Source organism: Triticum dicoccoides, chromosome 6B (genome assembly GCF_002162155.2).
Source record: "Triticum dicoccoides isolate Atlit2015 ecotype Zavitan chromosome 6B, WEW_v2.0, whole genome shotgun sequence".
Taxonomy (NCBI): Eukaryota; Viridiplantae; Streptophyta; class Magnoliopsida; order Poales; family Poaceae; genus Triticum; species Triticum dicoccoides.
In genome coordinates this window covers 645,755,472-645,773,290 of record NC_041391.1, presented here as the reverse complement: position 1 = coordinate 645,773,290, position 17,819 = coordinate 645,755,472, and the positions used below count along the sequence as shown (strand labels likewise).

The window sequence follows — 17,819 nt, the reverse complement described above, 5'->3', positions numbered from 1 at the left end:
AAGAGGAACAGTGAGCAGGAAGGAGTAAATACCATCCACCACCGTTGCGTTCAATGCGTGTCGGTGGGAGCCGCATGGAACAACATCAGTTCTTACAGGTGGGACCAGCACGTACGGAATAGCATGCATGTACGGGTTGTTAATCGAACTACTACTTGAGCGATGAGTCAATTACACCGGTGGTGCTTGAACTTGGCGTAAACGATCACTTTAATGCTAAAAGTTGTGGCATACATTAAACTGGTGCAATAACTTGGCTCGGTTGTGCAAATACGGTCCTAATCGCATACGGATAGGAAATCAACACTGATTTGGCGTGCCAGCGTGGCATGGGGCCTGCTGTCAATGATTTTTTTTTAGCATTAGTACAGACACAAGCGCTCATATACACGCGCATACACTCACCCCTATGAACGCACACACGCACACCTACCCCTATGAGCACCTCCGAACGACTGAGCCGGCATGTCATCTTGAGATTTACGAAGTCACCACAGGCGCCTCGTCGTCGACGGGAACGTCTCCTCCCACTGAATGCGCATCGCTGGAAATCCTGAAATATATCTAGGAATAATGCGAGCACCAGAATTTGGACCCTGGTGGGTTCGGGATACCACTGTCCACCTAACCATCTTAAGCACACGTTGATTTGCTGCTGTCAACGACTTGAAGCGTGTGGCCTGTCTTTTTGGCAACAAAACCCCCTCAAAAATATTTATTTCTCACAAAAAAGACAATGTTCACGTGGTAGATGTTTTTTTTTCCTTTTTGCTGTATGACAAGTAGGTGCTGACGTGAAAACTAAAAGAAAAAAGCTTAGGCCTCTACATTCGAACACGCCAACTACTGCTAGGACGCACACCCTCACAGCCACGGCAACATCTGCTCCCGGATGTTCAACAAGTACAACAGTCGTTAATGTAGTATATAAGGGTATTTGGAAAAAGGAAAGTAGTATAAAGATGATGCATGTGGGGTTTAAATTGGCTGCAGATGTACTCTCGAAAAAAAATGGCTTCAGATAGTGCGGCTCATTTTACATGCGCTAGTTCTTTCTGAAATAATTATAAAACGTAAGTAATAAAAATAAATTTCAAAACAATTATGTGTGATAAATATTATACACACAAACGATGATTAGTACGTAAAAGTTTTTAAACAGACATGCATTATGTAAATTGTTTAGTAAATGCGGGCACTTAAAATGTTTAATGAATATAGAAAAGTATAAGGTTGCAGCTATATTTAAATTATTCAAACTGATGAATATAAACATTTACTAAATATTTATGAATATTCACTTTTGACTTATATTCAAAACAATTATCTAATTTAAATATTAGCACGACTGAATATTCATATTAACATTTTAAATCTTGAACTACCTATTTTTTAATTATACAAAAATCGAATTATACAAATATGCGTATGATTATTGAAATGTTTGTAGAATTAAAATAAAATTTATGAATTGTAATGCTAAAAATATCTGTATTTCTTATTATACAAATATCTTTATAATTTCACAAATATTATTTTACATATATATATATATGTATATATTTAATTTTTAAAATTATATGTGAACAGATTAGAAAAGTAATTTATTTTGTTTGTATGTATAATAATATTTATACTTCACGAAAACTGAAACATTATTCTTATTAATGAGATTAGAATTTATCATACCTACAAATATCTAAATAAAACAAACAGGAGCAAATGGACCGCAATGACGGCAGTCCATTGCAGCCCCACAAGCGCCTCTATTTGACTACATTAACCTAACTATCCATGTTGAAGTGTTTCTGGAAAAAAAAACTATCCATGTGAAGTTGTTAATAGGTGAATGGTATAGCGGCCAGGACAAACTGTGACCTAACCAAGGGTCACGCGCTCGAGACGCCAAGCCTCCTTTTTTCTTGTTATAATTTTAGTATGCACACACGGGATCCACTGGCAATAGAGTCGTAAAAAAATTGAAATGCCACCTTTCCAACGTCAATAAGGCATTTTTATGAGAGAAAAAAACTCAAGGGGTTTAACAAAAAAAAACTGGCCACACTCCCTCTCTTTGCCATCCTGACGGTGGGACCATGCCATGTTGGCGCGTTAGTCAGTGGCTCGGGCGTACACAACCGAGATTTGCACTGTATTTGCACGCCGGAGCTAAGTTATTACACCAGTTCGATGTATACCGCAAGTTTTAGCATCAAAGTGTCCGTTCACGCCAAGTTCAAACACCACCGGTGTAATTGACTCTTGAGCGATACAAAGCTAAATACAGCGCATTAAACACCATCGTCCCGAATCTATATGAACAGCAACGGTATTGACGTGGGTGGGTGGAGCACCTAGGTGCTCCTCTGTAATTTCCGGCTAACTGCTACTATCACTATGTAGCACTACGATGCTTGCTTTCGTACGTGGCCATGGCCCCATGCATGCCACTCCGTTCGGGTGCAAGAATTGATGCCATCCTCTAGAAGCAAAGTAAAAGTGTGAAACGATCGGCGAACGGCGTCACAGGACGATATGCACATGCATTTGCATTTGCAATAGCACAGAAGTTGGGCTGGGCACTGCCAAAGATCGATGGTACGTCCATATATACGTGTCGAGCTCTCCTTTGCCCACGCCTACGTCTCGCCAGCCGTTCATCACTTCACTTGATGTACTACTTGCTTATATAGCCGGCCCGTGCCTCGCTGCCTTGACCCGTGACCGTGAGAGATAGCTAGCTAGCTCCATCAGGAAAGCACCGCCCGCGCGAGGAGAGGAAGAGGAAGAGCGACAAGCATCAATGGCTGGTGGCGATCAACCTGCGCTGAGGCAGGTGCTCATGGTGGCCAAGGCTTGCTTCATCTTCGGCTTGTTGGCGGCCGTGATCGGGCTCGTTGCCGCCACCAGCAACCCGGGAGACTTCCAGTTCCACGCCCAGGTAACTCCACAACTCCGGTATCCATCTCCCTTCGCTGGCACCTACTATCGGTATCGTACGTACTCCTAATTTGCTGGATGGTTACCCATGCATGCAGTCGCAGATCGGGCACGCGGCCGCGGCCACGGAGGCGGAGGCGCTACGCCTGCGCACGAAGGCGCTCACCCTGGTGCTCCTCAGAGTGGCTCAGGCGATGACCGCCGCGGCGGCTGTCGTGGCCCTGGCGGGGGGCTCCCTCACATTTCTGGGCCGTTGCATCGTCGCCAGCGGGCTCATCGTCGCCGCCACCAATACCTACCTTCTCTGCAGAGTCGTCTACATGCTGGCAGTCGTCGCCGGCGGGCCAAGCGCCGGCGGGCAGGTCCTCGACGTCTGGACCCATATCTCCATCGCCGCCTCCTTCTTCTCCTTCTTCTGCGCCAGCCTCACTGCCATCCTCTGCGCCTAACCTCGCCGGTCGTCACCTTTAGCGTAAATAAGCTAAGATAAGCTAGGAGCCACCTCTGGCCTAGCTTAAGTTTGCCAGCTCGCAGCATCTATCTTGTTCATGGCTCGCAGCATCTGGCCTACTTGCCTAGTGATTATAATTGGCATAATTACTAGTACTAGTATTATTAGTGAGCAAGACCCATTCTCAAAATAATAATAACATAAGAAAAAGAAAAACGAAAGGTGAGCAAGACACATATATCCTGTAGTAGTACTCCATCCGTTTTCTAAATATAAGTCTTTTTAAAGATTTCAATAAGAATTATATGTACCGTCGATCTTTGGCGGTGCCCAACTTTCTGCAATTGCAATTGCATGTGCATATCCTCCGTGACAGTGAACACGGAGATGCGTGGGGCTATGAGCTAGTGCCATGTGCTGATGTGAAGGAACATGAATTACTCGAGAGAGGCACACATGCATCATATACAATTCCTAAAGAGAAGAACATGTAATTGGCCTTGTAAAATCTTAGTTGTAAAAGAGATACTGTAGATGGCATGTTGCACACAGCCATAATTGGAAGGTGCGATGCGTGACGCCGTTCGCCGAGCATTCCAGAGTTCCAGATGATGGCATCAATTCTTGCACCCGAACGGAGTGGCATGCACGGGGCCATGGCCACGTACGAAAGCAAAGCATTCGTAGTGCTTAATACACAGTGCGGCTGTGGAAGGCCCTTAAAGGATCGATGCATGCGCGTCATGCCTTGTCTGACCATTCTGCCATTTGAGTCGATACAGCTGGGCTCGACGGTGAGCGTACGTCCCTGATGGATGCTTACCGGAAACGGAAACCAGCCGAGCCATCATCACTAGCTAGGGTATGATACGTGTCGACTGAGTGAGAAACAGGCAGCTGGACGCGGCGGAGACGACGTGCTTGCATTGTCTGCGCTATCAACGGGCAGCTGCTGCTATGACCGGCCGGCCGGCCGGACCTCACGCTCTTCTCCACTTCAGTTTGTGGTAGTAGAAGGTTAGCTGTAATAGTTTGATGCCATGTTATGTCTGATCAACGTCATTCCGGTGCATGACCTTTTTTTTACTAGGAAAGTTGTACAAACTCAAAAGCAAAACAATGGCATATATAAGCCCTGTTTGTTTCATAAGTCCTAGTACTTTTTTAAGTCTCAACTTATAAGTCATAAGTCCCTACCTGTTTGTTTACAGGGACTTATAAGTTAGGGATTTATAAGTCCATGTTGCACCACTGCAACGAGGCTCAGGAGAGGGCCTGTCCGGCGATTGGAGGCACCGCTGCAACGAACCGAGGCAGGGCGGCGACGGGGCGGCGAACCGAGGCAGAACGAACCGAGGCGGGGTGACGACGGGGCGAGAGGCGGGGCGGCGACGGGGCGAGAGGCGAGGCGGCGGCGGCGATTGGACCGAGAGGCAGGCGGCGTGCGGGGAACGAGCCTGGAGCGACGCGGGGTAGGTCCGGCCCGGGATAAGTCCCAATAAGCTCCTCCCCGAGAGTCTTATTTGATAAGTCCCAAATCATCACAATAAGTCTCAATAAGTCCCTTGTGTTTGGTTTAGGTGGGACTTATAGGGACTTTTTTAAGTCCCTAAATCAATAAGTCCTTGGAAACAAACACCCTCATAGTTACTCCCAACAATTATGCAGCTCTGAATGCACATAGCAGTTGATTGTCTCAAGAATTGTACTACTACTAATTACTAACTCACTACATATCCCTCAAAAAAGTTAACTCGCAACACATATGCAATACCAAGCGCATGCGTGCATGGCTAGCCGGAAGTAATTCACAGACAGAGTTCCAAAGAGTACGGTACCTACCTGCATGCTGCATTGTGTTGATTGATGGAATTGCTCAGCCCACTTGTTGATGGAATTGCTCACATCAAGTACTGAAGAAGCAGAATACAAAGCATTAGCAAATGCAGCAACAAAGACCATTTGGGTCAAATCCAAGCTAAAGAACTTGGAATACATCACACACAAACTGCATGTCTTTGGTCTGACAATCTTTGTGCTACTTACTTGTTTCATACAAGAAACAATCACATTGAAATTGGTTATCACTTTGTAAGAGAAAGAGTTGCTAGCAAGGGGTTAGAAGTTAGGTTTGTGCATTCAAAAGATCAAGTTGTTGATAGATTCACAAAGGCATTGCCTACAAGACCATTTGAAGAATTTCGACGTAATCTTAAGTTTGGAAAGTTATGATTAAAGGAGGATGTTAAAGAAGTATATGGTTAGCTGCACTAACCATGACCTGTGCACTACACATTGATAGGATAGAGATAGATTTCCTATGGTTTAAACTTTTTGTATCTCTATCTCTCCCTCTTGTTAATCTCTTTCGGTTGCTAACCGAAACTCCTTGTACTCCACGCCAATATCAATATCGAACGCTTCGATGTAACTTTACAGAGAGAACAAGTGAGTGACCCGTTCACTTTTGTTGTTTTTTTATCGATTCCCTTTACTGATTTCTTTGGGCTCATTTTTTAATTTTTTTGAGGATTTTGTGGGCTCGTTAACAGAAAAAGGTGAGGCGGGACAAACAGAGGACAGAGGGGCATACATTACACAACCACACTTTTGTTTCGAACCTGCCAACTTGTAGTTCATTCGACTATCAAATAGACAATCCCTAATTTATTGTTTAATGTTTTACATCGAGGGAAAGAATTTACATCAAAGCTAAATAATGTTTTTTATACTCTGTATTGCTAATGAAGCGGGGAGCCGGAGAATGATGTTAGATAGTAGCAACAAACAACTTGATCTGCGAGTAATAGCCAGAAGATTATCACTGGGCACAGCACATGCAGCAAGGGCGCTTTCCCTTTGCCGCTCTCATCATGCATTCCTCCGCCTGTTTCATTGCCTCGTCGGGGCACCACCAGTGCTTGGCAAGATGATATAGGCGTCGCAATAATTTCCATGTCGCCCTGTAGAAAAATCACATCACTTATATATCATATAGAAACCAACATGTTCGAAGTTATTTTAATTGACGCATATATGGATGTGTATACATTACTATGTAGACAACGAGGAAGATGAGACGCAGATGATGACTGGGCAAAGGAGGTAGAAGAAGGCGATGCTTTCTTGGGCAAGCCAGGCTGCTGCTGTAAACGAAGGCGCAAATGAGACAAGCAAGGTCCACGATAGTGAAAAAACTAACATGGACAGGGGGCATACCCCCCCCCCCCCTCTCCTCGACGCACTTCACCACATTATATTTATTCAATAGTTATTTATAGTTGAGTATATTATAGTCATTTTGCATCATATAATCACATATTGATGGTGTATTGAGACTTTATTTGACAGCTAAAATTATGTCTTTTATGTTTATGCCTTTGTATTTTTTGATGATATACAACATTGAAAGTATATATATGTTACTCTATTAATGTTCTTTGTGCCCTCAATCGCACTAGGGCCTTCATAATGCTAGGGCTGGCCCTCCCAGGCCTTGTCGTCCTGCCAGAATCCTCCAGGGAGATTCATCACTGACTGGTATGCCAGCGTCTCCGCCAATGATGCCAGCAGCATAAGTGACCCACGCATCTCCTTGATCCACTTCTTTTGCCTCTCCAACAGCTAGTCTTGATTGTCATCCTCATGGAGGACGAGGATGCTACTGTCTGAAGGATGTCGATATCGATGAAAATGTGTCCTGGAGCACCTCCCTGTGCCCCGTGATGAGACGACAAAGTCTGCTACCTAGAGCGATCGAGTAGCACACCGTATTTAGAGAAGGACTGTGCTAACGGCCAGTCGACTGGTCGTTAGCGACAGATCCGCACGACTAGTTATCGCTATCTTCCCACGCTCGCTTTCCACTGATTTTTTTCCTTCTCTCAAAAACCGTGGTAAATCGCTAGCGGGTTTTTCTGGTTTTTCACCGCATAATATGAAAATAAAATAAAAGTGCTTGAAAGAGGATTCGAACCTAGGTCTATGCAATACCCATTGAGCCTAATAACCAACTAAGCCACCTTTTGTTGTTGTCTATTGTAGATAAACAATGTTATTTGTACCTTTCTTATTTCTGCCATATCAGAAAAAAAATAAAGATTGGCTTGGTAACTTTGGCATGACCAGCGTGATAACTATGGTATGAGCAACATGATAACTATACCATGATAAGGCTGATAACTAAAGTACGAGAAGGTTAAGGCATGAGGAAGTATAGTAATTTAACACATAAATTACCGATGAAAAATATTTAAAAAACTTTTTTCCCTTGGATGAAAGATACCATGGTGTTTAAAATGTAAGATATTAGTTATCAAATCTGTGATGTATACATTATCATGCTTTTTACATAGAAATTATCGGGTGTATATTTTTCAACAAAAAAAATCAGGTCAAAAAATTATAATGGCGTTTGTATGTGAGTTATCAGCTTAGTATGTGTCTATTAACAAGCTATTTACATATAAATTACCGGGGTCCCCCCCCCCACCCCTTGCCACAGTCGCCACATTTACCAGGGTCGGATACATAAATTATCAAGTCTGCGATGTGTGAGTTATCATGTTATTTGCATAAGAGTTATCGTGGTATGATTCAACAACTCCTCCCACCCTATCCCCGCCGATAAAGTTATCAGGATTGGGTACATAATTTATCATTTCTATGATGTGTGACTTATCATGTTATTTGCATAGAAATTACCGTGGTATGTTTCAATGACTCTCCCTCAACTCCAACCCCATCGACAAAGTTACCAGGACCGGGTACATAATTTAATGTCTATGATGTGTGAGTTATCATATTATTTACATAGAAGTTATCATGGTATGTTTGTTTCAACGACTCCCACACTCCGACCCCTCCGACAAAGTTACCAGGACTGGTACATAATTTATCATGTTTACGATGTGTGAGTTATCATGTAATTTGCATAGAAGTTACCGTCGTACGTTTCAACGACACCCCCACCCCAACCCCTCCGACAAATTTATCATGTCTACTATGTATGAGTTATCATACTATTTGCACAGAAGTTACCGTGGCATGTTTCAGCTTGCCCCACCCCATCCTCGCCGACAAAGTTATCAGGACCGGGGTACATAAGTTATCAGGTCCGCCATGTTTGAGTTATCATGTTATTTGCACAGAAGTGACCATGGCATGTTTCAGCGACTTGCCCCACCCCCACCCTCGCCGACCAAGTTATCAAGACCGGGATACATAAGTTATCAGGTCCGCCATGTTTGAGTTATCATGTTATTTGCACAGAAGTTACCGTGGTATGTTTCAACAACTCCCCCACCCCCACCCTCGCCGACAAAGTTTTTAGGACCGGGGTACATAAGTTATCAGGTCTATGAATTTTGAGTTACCATGTTATTTACACGAAAGTTAACGGAGGATATTTCATCACCCTCCCCCCCGGTCGGTAAAGTTAGCAGGAACGGGGTACCTAAGCACGGAAAAAACCGAACACTAAATTAACTCGTTTTTATGCATACGTAGTAGAGGAGACATGCTAAATAGCCCATTTACTTTCTTTTGTTCAAGAAAAGGATCGTATGTCAGGTGGTAGGCTAGTTGAGTTGGCTCACTAGTGGTGCAAGGATTGAATCCTCTCTTATTCACACCAATTTTTGCGTGAAAAAATCTCGAACGAAAAAAATCTGGAGAGAGAAAAAATGGATCGGGAGGAGAGCAAGAAAATCGGATCTGGCGAACAAAAGGATCTGGAGAGGGAAAAAAATGATAAATTATGTTCGCCGGATCTGCACTATAGATGGAGGGCTGCACTATAGCAGTGGCCTACTCACGGTAATCAAGTATCTACAAAAATAGCGCACCTCCAAACATAAACATGCTGCTGGCTGAGATGGTCATCGGGTATAGTCAAAGTCTGTAGCGAGTCTGTAGGTGCGAGGTTCGATTTCTATTGCCACTGCTTTTTTATAAAAAATGAGCCAACAATCGAGGATGACTGGAAGCTTGCGTGCTAACCACCAGTCGGCAGGTACTTAGCTTTCTCGTTTAGAGAATGACAAAGAACCGTGGAAGAATAAAGAAGTGAGCAGTGATAATGCTGCCAGTACTACTACAGTACTATCACAGTAGCAGGATAAAGAATGGGCATATGCAAGAAGGCAATGCACGGTGTCGCACAGATCTAAGTAATCTAAGTCAATGCAAGCAAGCGAGTACAGTCAGGTGGAGGATAAAAATTGCCTTTTGTGCACAACAAAACCCCTATGCGGTAATTCCATAAGTGTACCATTTTTGTAAGCAAAAGGAAGCTCCAGCATGAATCAGGCCAAGGCAAATATAATCAAAGAATGCTAAAACGCTGGAGCGTCATATCGCGCGGGCGCACTGTATGGACAGATAGTAAGAGAGAACGTTCTGATATGAACGAATACCTTATCGAATGAGGGGCGGGGCGTGGAGCCTGAGTACCGTAGGAGGAGGGGGCCGGGGGCGTCGCTCTGGTCGCCGGCGGAGGAGGCGGGGCGCTGGACCTTGATCGACGTCGTCTCTCGTTTGGTCGTCTCGAGCCGTGACTTAGATGCTTTTGTAGGAGCCTTCCTTGATTGTATTTTTATATTATTGTCTGCCAAACCAGCCGAAGCAACAAGTAACGGAGTTCTCTGCGAGGATGTAAGATGCCCAATTACAGACTTAAGGAAGGAAGACGTCCAGTTTCTTACAGACCGAAGGAAGGAAGATATACAGTTGCGTGCGTATACGTACGGTTTGCTCGTGTCCGCCTGTGCATTGCTACACTACGAGAGGTGTACCCGTTAACTGCGGAACAAGGGATGAGCCGTGCCGCTACTCTTGTAGGTAGATGCTGCGAGAGGTGGGGGGTGTGCAGTTCAGCAACCGCGGAACCGAAATCCACATCACATCACCGCGACTTCGCTCACCGGCGGCCACCAGGCGATGGCGACGGGGCTCGTCACCGTGTGCTTGCCGTCGCTCCACGCGATCGACCCGAACGTGTACTCCTTCATGCTCCCCTTGGCCCGGATAGCAAAGGTGACCTGGTACTCCTGTGTGTTGCGCGTCGTGCTGAACTGCAGCTTCCGCGGCTTCACGTCCACTCGCATGCCGGCGGGGCTCGTGACCGTGGCTCGGTACGTCGCATCCACGTTGTTGCCGACGTTGCGCACCATGCGGTGTTGCGTGATGGTCTCGTTGCGCGAGGTGAACACCGCCATGAAGGCCGGGTAGTTGTGGTCTCCCACATAGAAGGAACCCGAGCAGTTGGTTGACGAGCCGTCTCTCGTGAAGACGGCCATCTGCTCGGAGGTGTAGCCGAGCGCGCACAGGAAGGTGACGTAGTTGTCGGTGCCTGCGTCGTACACGAGGCCTGGGTCAAGGGCGCGGCTGGGGTCCACGTGGCCTGCCCCACGCGTGAACGGCGTGGACGCCTTGCCGGTGGCCATGTCTCCGATGACGTGGCCGTCGCTGTCCATGTTGTACGCGGTGGTTATCAGGGCGGACTTGATCGCGGCGGGGCTCCACTCCGGCCTCGCCTGCCGGAGCATTGCGGCGATGCCGCTCACGTGTGGGCACGCCATGGACGTGCCCGATAGGACATTGTAGTGCACTCTTCTCGTGTCGCTGTCGAGGCCCGAGGGCGAGGCGGCGCCGGTCCAAGCGGCGAGGATTTCCACGCCGGGGGCCGTGACGTCTGGCTTGAATATCTCCGGCGCCAGGAAGTTCGGGCCGCGGCTCGAGAAGGGTGCCACTCTCGGGGAAGGAGGCGTCGGGCCGATGACCGTGCCGTGGAACACGATCGTGGCGACCGGGGACGTAGACTTGTTCATGTACGTTTTAATCCTTTTCGCGGCAGCGAACGTGACGGTTGTGGCACGGAAGGTGTGGGGGCTGCCGACGACCAGCTCGCCGAATTCTATGGTGCTCGTGAGGATTGCTCCGACGCCACCGGCGAGCTTCACAGCCTCTCCTTGCGCAACGTTCAAGACGGCAGGGCCGCACAAAACGATCTTCCTGGCGACCAAGCTGGCGTTGAGCTTCCCAGCTTCGCAGGTTTTCGAGCCGACGGCCCGGCCATGCACGAGAGGTATCTCGGTTGCGCCAAGCGGCGGGCCGGCGTAGAGCGAAGCGCCTGAGGACGACGTCCGCCGGGAAATGGCGGTTGATGGTTGACGCGCCGACGGTCAAGAACCACGGCGCGATGTTGATGGCGGTGGACTCAGCAGGGCCTGAGTTTCCCGCGGAGGCAGAGACGATGATGCCCTCGCGGACGGCGCTGAAGGCGCCCACGGCGGTGGAGTCCATATAGAACGTTGGACGCCGGTATCATCGTGGAGGTGGACAGACCGAGGAAGGATGGCGTCAGCGTGGTGTGCAGCTGCTGCATCACGTCGGGCACGACGGCGAGCACCGAGCGCTGGGCCGCGAGGTGCGCGGCCTGGCGCCCCGTGAGGCGCGCAGCGAAGCCCGTCGCGGCTTGGGAGTAGGAGTAGAGCACCCGCGGCGCCGGGAGCGACATGTCCACGGGCACGTGGTCACGCAGGAATGAGGCATACGCCCGGGTATTGAGCAGGCCACGGCGCAGCAGCGGAGGCGCGTGCGCGTGAGCGACATGCACGATGTAGCCGGACAGCTCCTCCTTTTCCCTTGTCGGCGAGGCCGCGGTGGTGGCAACGGCGGCGAGCAGGACGCACAGAAGTCAGAAACGCGAGTGGTCTGGCCATCATCGTTGCACCGAGAAATACGCAGCGGCGGTGCTGTGCAGTGTGCAGTACGGTGATCGGAGTCGCGAATAAGTAGGCGACCAAGCTCTAATTTCATATCCGTCAGAGTTGGCTGGATGAGTGTCAGATTCATCTTCGGGTGAGCCGCATCGATCGTCGTGGAGGGGCCAACGATCATGTGAGATGTTCATGTGGTCTGGAATCAACATTCATTCATGTAGCCCCTATCCCAACCAGACGGTTTTATGCTCATGAAACAGTAACGACACGTTTTGCATTGCTCAGTCAGACTTCTCTTACTCCCTCCGTCTCAGTTTACAAGTCCTACGCGTATACCTAGGTTGCCAATTTTATCATCCTAATATAAACTACTCCCTTCGTAAACTAATATAAGAGCGTTTAGAATACTAAAATAGTGATCTACACGCTTTTATACTCCCTCCGTTCCAAAATAAATGACTCAACTTTGTACTAACTTTAGCACAAAGTTGGGTCATCTATTTTGGAACGGAGGGAGTATTAGTTTACAGAGGGAGTATATAACATAAAAATTATACCTTTTGAAAATAGAACATCTGAAGTTTATATTGGTATATTTTTTGTAATATATGACTTGTAGAAGAGAAAACTTTAGAGCAGTTGACTGACACTTAATGAAGTTTGAGTCGATGATATATTCATGAGCTCTTGTATAGAGATTCATGCAATTTTTTTAATATGTTTTAACTTGACTAAGACTTCTTAACCAACCGCAGGTGTGCGACGCAGCGTGGCAGCCATGGCAAAAGCTGCGCCGTAGCAACGCAGTTCGCAGGAAAGAAAAATGTGTCCGCGGATGGATAAGACAGAGATGGAGAGCGGCGTGTGGGTCCACTTGATTCAAATAAAAGTAAGAGCATCTACGGTCGGAGTGGGCAAATCCGGCCCCTCGAACCCCGCGGACGCGCCCGACGTGTCTGTGGGCACAGATCGGGCACCCCCCTAAATAATGAATCCACATCCGAAGACCTCCATTATCATATCTCAAATTCATACAAACTCATGCAACAACGTCGATGCACACACATCGTCCAGCTACTCCATCACTACTAACTAAACATGTCATCGGACTACCAAAATTATTTGGCTATGGTGGAGTTCATGGACGACTGCCCTTGCTCTTCCCGGCGCCCTTGCCGTCCTTCTCGCGGAAGTACCAGTCGAAGACGCAGTACGGATCGAGCCGGATCTGCTCCTCGCCGGAGTTGTCCTCCTTCTCCTTGTTTGGTGCCAGTCCGGCCATGGCACGGATCGTCCGATTTTGTTCTCGGGAGAGGGCGCGCGCGTTCCCCATTGTCGTTTCTTCACAATGCGGGCGCAGATGGCTTCCTCCTCTGCGGCCGCCAGCGCCGCCGTCATTTCCGCCTCGATGCGGGCATCGACGGCCCTTATCCTCTCCTTCCCACGGTGGATCGCCCGTTCCCGGTGGGACTCATACTCTGCCCGGCCGGTGATGAGGAAGGAGAGGTGTTCTGGCTGCGGGGACCCCGAGGATCTAGCACCAGAGGACCCGACCGCCTGGTGAGCCGACGCTATGGTGTCACGGAGTACGGATTCGTTCGTCGACGAGGCGTTGTCCTCCCGGGAGCGGCGGAGTGCAATGCAGACTGCCATTGCCTCCTCGAACACACACGAGATGACAGCCCGGTCAACGGATCCGGACTGGTCGGAGTACGATCCGCTGCCTGCCATGGCGGAGAAGGCCGAAAACCTCCAGAGGTGTGCTCGAGTGGCGGTGGGGAGTGGAGGGGAGTGGAGTGAAGTGGCTAGGGTTTACTCCAACGAGCGAATGGGGACGAATATATTGTTGGAAATATGCCCTAGAGGCAATAATAAAAGGGTTATTATTATATTTCCTTGTTCATGATAATTGTCTTTTATTCATGCTATAACTGTATTATCCGGAAATTGTAATACACGTGTGAATACACAGACCATAACATGTCCCTAGTGAGCCTCTAGTTGACTAGCTCGTTGGTCAACAGATAGTCATGGTTTCCTGACTATGGACATTAGATGTCATTGACAACGGGATCACATCATTAGGAGAATGATGTGATGGACAAGACCCAATCCTAAGCATAGCACAAGATCGTGTAGTTCGTTTTGCTAGAGCTTTTTCAATATCAAGTATCTCTTCCTTAGACCATGAGATCGTGTAACTCCCGGATACCGTAAGAGTGCTTTGGGTGTACCAAACGTCACAACGTAACTGGGTGACTATAAAGGTGCACTACAGGTATCTCCAAAAGTGTTTGTTGGGTTGACACGGATCGAGACTGGGATTTGTCACTCCGTATGACGGAGAGGTATCTCTGGGCCCACTCGGTAATGCATCATCATAATGAGCTCAAAGTGACCAAGTGTTTGGTCACGGGATCATGCATTACGGTACGAGTAAAGTGACTTGCCGGTAATGAGATTGAACGAGGTATTGGGATACCGACGATCGAGTCTCGGGCATGTAACGTACCGATTGACAAAGGGAATTGTATACGGGGTTGTTTAAATCCTTGACATCGTGGTTCATCCGATGAGATCATCGAGGAGCATGTGGGAGCCAACATGGGTATCCAGATCCCGCTGTTGGTTATTGCCCGAGAGCCATCTCGGTCATGTCTACGTGTCTCCCGAACCCGTAGGGTCTACACACTTAAGGTTCGATGACGCTAGGGTTGTATGAATATGAGTATGCAGCATACCGAATGTTGTTCGGAGTCCCGGATGAGATCCCGGACGTCACGAGGAGTTCCGAAATGGTCCGGAGGTGAAGAATTATATATAGGAAGTGATATTTCGGCCATCGGGAAAGTTTCGGGGTCGCCCAGTATTGTACCGGGACAACCGAAAGGGTCCCGGGGGTCCACCGGGTGGGGCCACCCATCCCGGAGGGCCCCAAGGGCTGAAGTGGGGAGGGGAACCAGCCCATAGTGGGCTGGTGCGCCCCTCTTGGCCCACCCCTGCGCCTAGGGTTGAAACCCTAGGGTGGGGGGGGGGCGCCCCACTTGCATTGGGGGGTACTCCACCCCCTTGGCCGCCGCCCCCCTTGGGAGATTGGATCTCCCAGGGCCGGCGCCCCCCCTGGGGGCCTATATAAAGGGAGGGGGGAGGGGGAAGCCGCACCCTGAAGTTCTGGCGCCTCCCTCCCCTTGCTACACCTCTTCCTCCTCCGTCACGTGCTTGGTGAAGCCCTGCCGGAGTGCTGCTGTTCCACCACCACCACGCCGTTGTGCTGCTGTTGGAGCCATCATCATCAGCCTCTCCTTCCCCCTTGCTGGATCAAGAAGGAGGAGACGTCATCCGCTCCGTACATGTGTTGAACGCGGAGGTGCCGTCCGTTCGGCGCTAGGATCTCCGGTGATAGGATCACGACGAGAACGACTACTTCAACCCCGTTCTTTTGAACGCTTCCGCTCGCGATCTACAAAGTGGTATGTAGATGCATCTCCCATGACTCGTTGCTTAGATGAACTCATAGATGGATCTTGGTGAAACCGTAGGAAAAATTTTAATTTTCTGCAACGTTCCCCAACAGTGGCATCATGAGCTAGGTCTATGCGTAGTTCTCTATTGCACGAGTAGACCACAATTTTGTTGTGGGCGTAGATCTTGTCAACTTGCTTGCCGCTACTAGTCTTATCTTGCTTCAGCGGTATTGTGGGATGAAGCGGTTCGGACCAACCTTACACGTACGCTTACGTGAGACCGGTTCCACCGACTGACATGCACTAGTTGCATAAGGTGGCTGGCGGGTCTGTCTCTCCCACTTTAGTTGGAGCGGATTCGATGAAAAGGGTCCTTATGAAGGGTAAATAGAAGTTGACAAAATCATGTTGTGGTTATTCGTAGGTAAGAAAACGTTCTTGCTAGAACCCAATTGTAGCCACGTAAAAGATGCAACAACAATTAGAGGACGTCTAACTTGTTTTTGCAGCAATTGTCATGTGATGTGATATGGCCAGAAGTTGTGATGAATGATGAATGATATATTGTGATGTATGAGATCATGTTCTTGTAATAGGAATCACGACTTGCATGTCGATGAGTATGACAACCGGCAGGAGCCATAGGAGTTGTCTTTATTTTTTGTATGACCTGCGTGTCATTGAAGAACGCCATGTAAATTACTTTACTTTATTGCTAAACGCGTTAGCCATAGAAGTAGAAGTAATCGTTGGCGTGACAACTTCATGAAGACACAATGATGGAGATCATGATGATGGAGATCATGGTGTCATGCCGGTGACGAAGATGATCATGGAGCCCCGAAGATGGAGATCGAAGGAGCTATATGATATTGGCCATATCATGTCACTACTATATAATTGCATGTGATGTTTATTATGTTTTATGCATCTTGTTTACTTAGAACGGTGGTAGTAAATAAGATGATCCCTTATAATAATTTCAAGAAAGTGTTCCCCCTAACTGTGCACCGTTGCTAAAGTTCGTCGTTTCGAAGCACCACGTGATGATCGGGTGTGATAGATCCTTACGTTCACATACAACGGGTGTAAGACAGATTTACACATGCAGAACACTTAGAGTTAACTTGATGAGCCTAGCATGTACAGACATGGCCTCGGAACACAGAGACCGAAAGGTCGAACACGAGTCGTATGGAAGATACGATCAACATGGAGATGTTCACCGACGATGACTAGTCCGTCTCACGTGATGATCGGACACGGCCTAGTCGACTCAGATCGTGTAACACTTAGATGACTAGAGGGATGTCTAATCTGAGTGGGAGTTCATTATAATAATTTGATAAGATGAACTTAATTATCATGAACTTAGTCTAAAACCTTTGCAAATATGTCTTGTAGATCAAATGGCCGCCGCTCATGTCAACATGAACTTCAACGCGTTCCTAGAGAAAACCAAGCTGAAAGATGATGGCAGCAACTATACGGACTGGGTCCGGAACCTGAGGATCATCCTCATAGCTGCCAGGAAACAATATGTCCTAGAAGGACCGCTAGGTGATGCACCCTTCCCAGAGAACCAAGACATTATGAATGCTTGGCAGTCTCGCGCTGATGATTACTCCCTCGTTCAGTGCGGCATGCTTTACAACTTAGAACCGGGGCTCAAAAAGCGTTTTGAGCAACACGGAGCATATGAGATGTTCGAGGAGCTGAAACTAGTTTTCCAAGCTCATGCCCGGGTCGAGAGATATGAAATCTCCGACAAGTTCTATAGTTGTAAGATGGAGGAAAATAGTTCTGTCAGTGAGCATATACTCAAAATGTCTGGGTTGCACAACCGCCTGTCCCAGCTGGACATTAACCTCCCGGATGAGGCGGTCATTGACAGAATCCTTCAGTCGCTCCCACCAAGCTACAAGAGCTTTGTGATGAACTACAATATGCAGGGGATGGTGAAAACCATTCCTGAAGTATTTTCAATGCTGAAGTCAGCAGAGGTTGAAATCAAGAAAGAACATCAAGTGTTGATGGTCAATAAGACCACTAAGTTCAAGAAGGGCAAGGGTAAGAAGAACTTCAAGAAGGACGGCAAAGATGTTGCCGCGCCCGGTAAGCCAGTTGCCGGGAAGAAGTCAAAGAATGGACCTAAGCCTGAAACTGAGTGCTTTTATTGCAAGGGGAAGGGTCACTGGAAGCGAAACTGCCCAAATACTTAGCGGACAAGAAGGCCGGCAA

The 17,819-nt window shown here is 47.8% G+C and overlaps 1 protein-coding gene and 1 pseudogene across 1 annotated transcript; one reads left to right on the top strand and one right to left on the bottom strand.

Moving 5' to 3' along the window:
- Positions 1-2,690: 2,690 nt before the first annotated feature.
- On the top strand, positions 2,691-3,728 carry LOC119323202. The gene is made up of 2 exons (XM_037596800.1): positions 2,691-2,941; positions 3,039-3,728. The coding sequence occupies exons 1-2, from the start codon at positions 2,804-2,806 to the stop codon at positions 3,387-3,389; spliced, it is 489 nt and encodes a 162-aa protein (XP_037452697.1). The 5' UTR covers positions 2,691-2,803; the 3' UTR covers positions 3,390-3,728.
- A 6,313-nt stretch (positions 3,729-10,041) lies between these two features.
- On the bottom strand, positions 10,042-11,834 carry LOC119326151 (annotated as a pseudogene).
- Between the last annotated feature and the right edge of the window lie 5,985 nt (positions 11,835-17,819).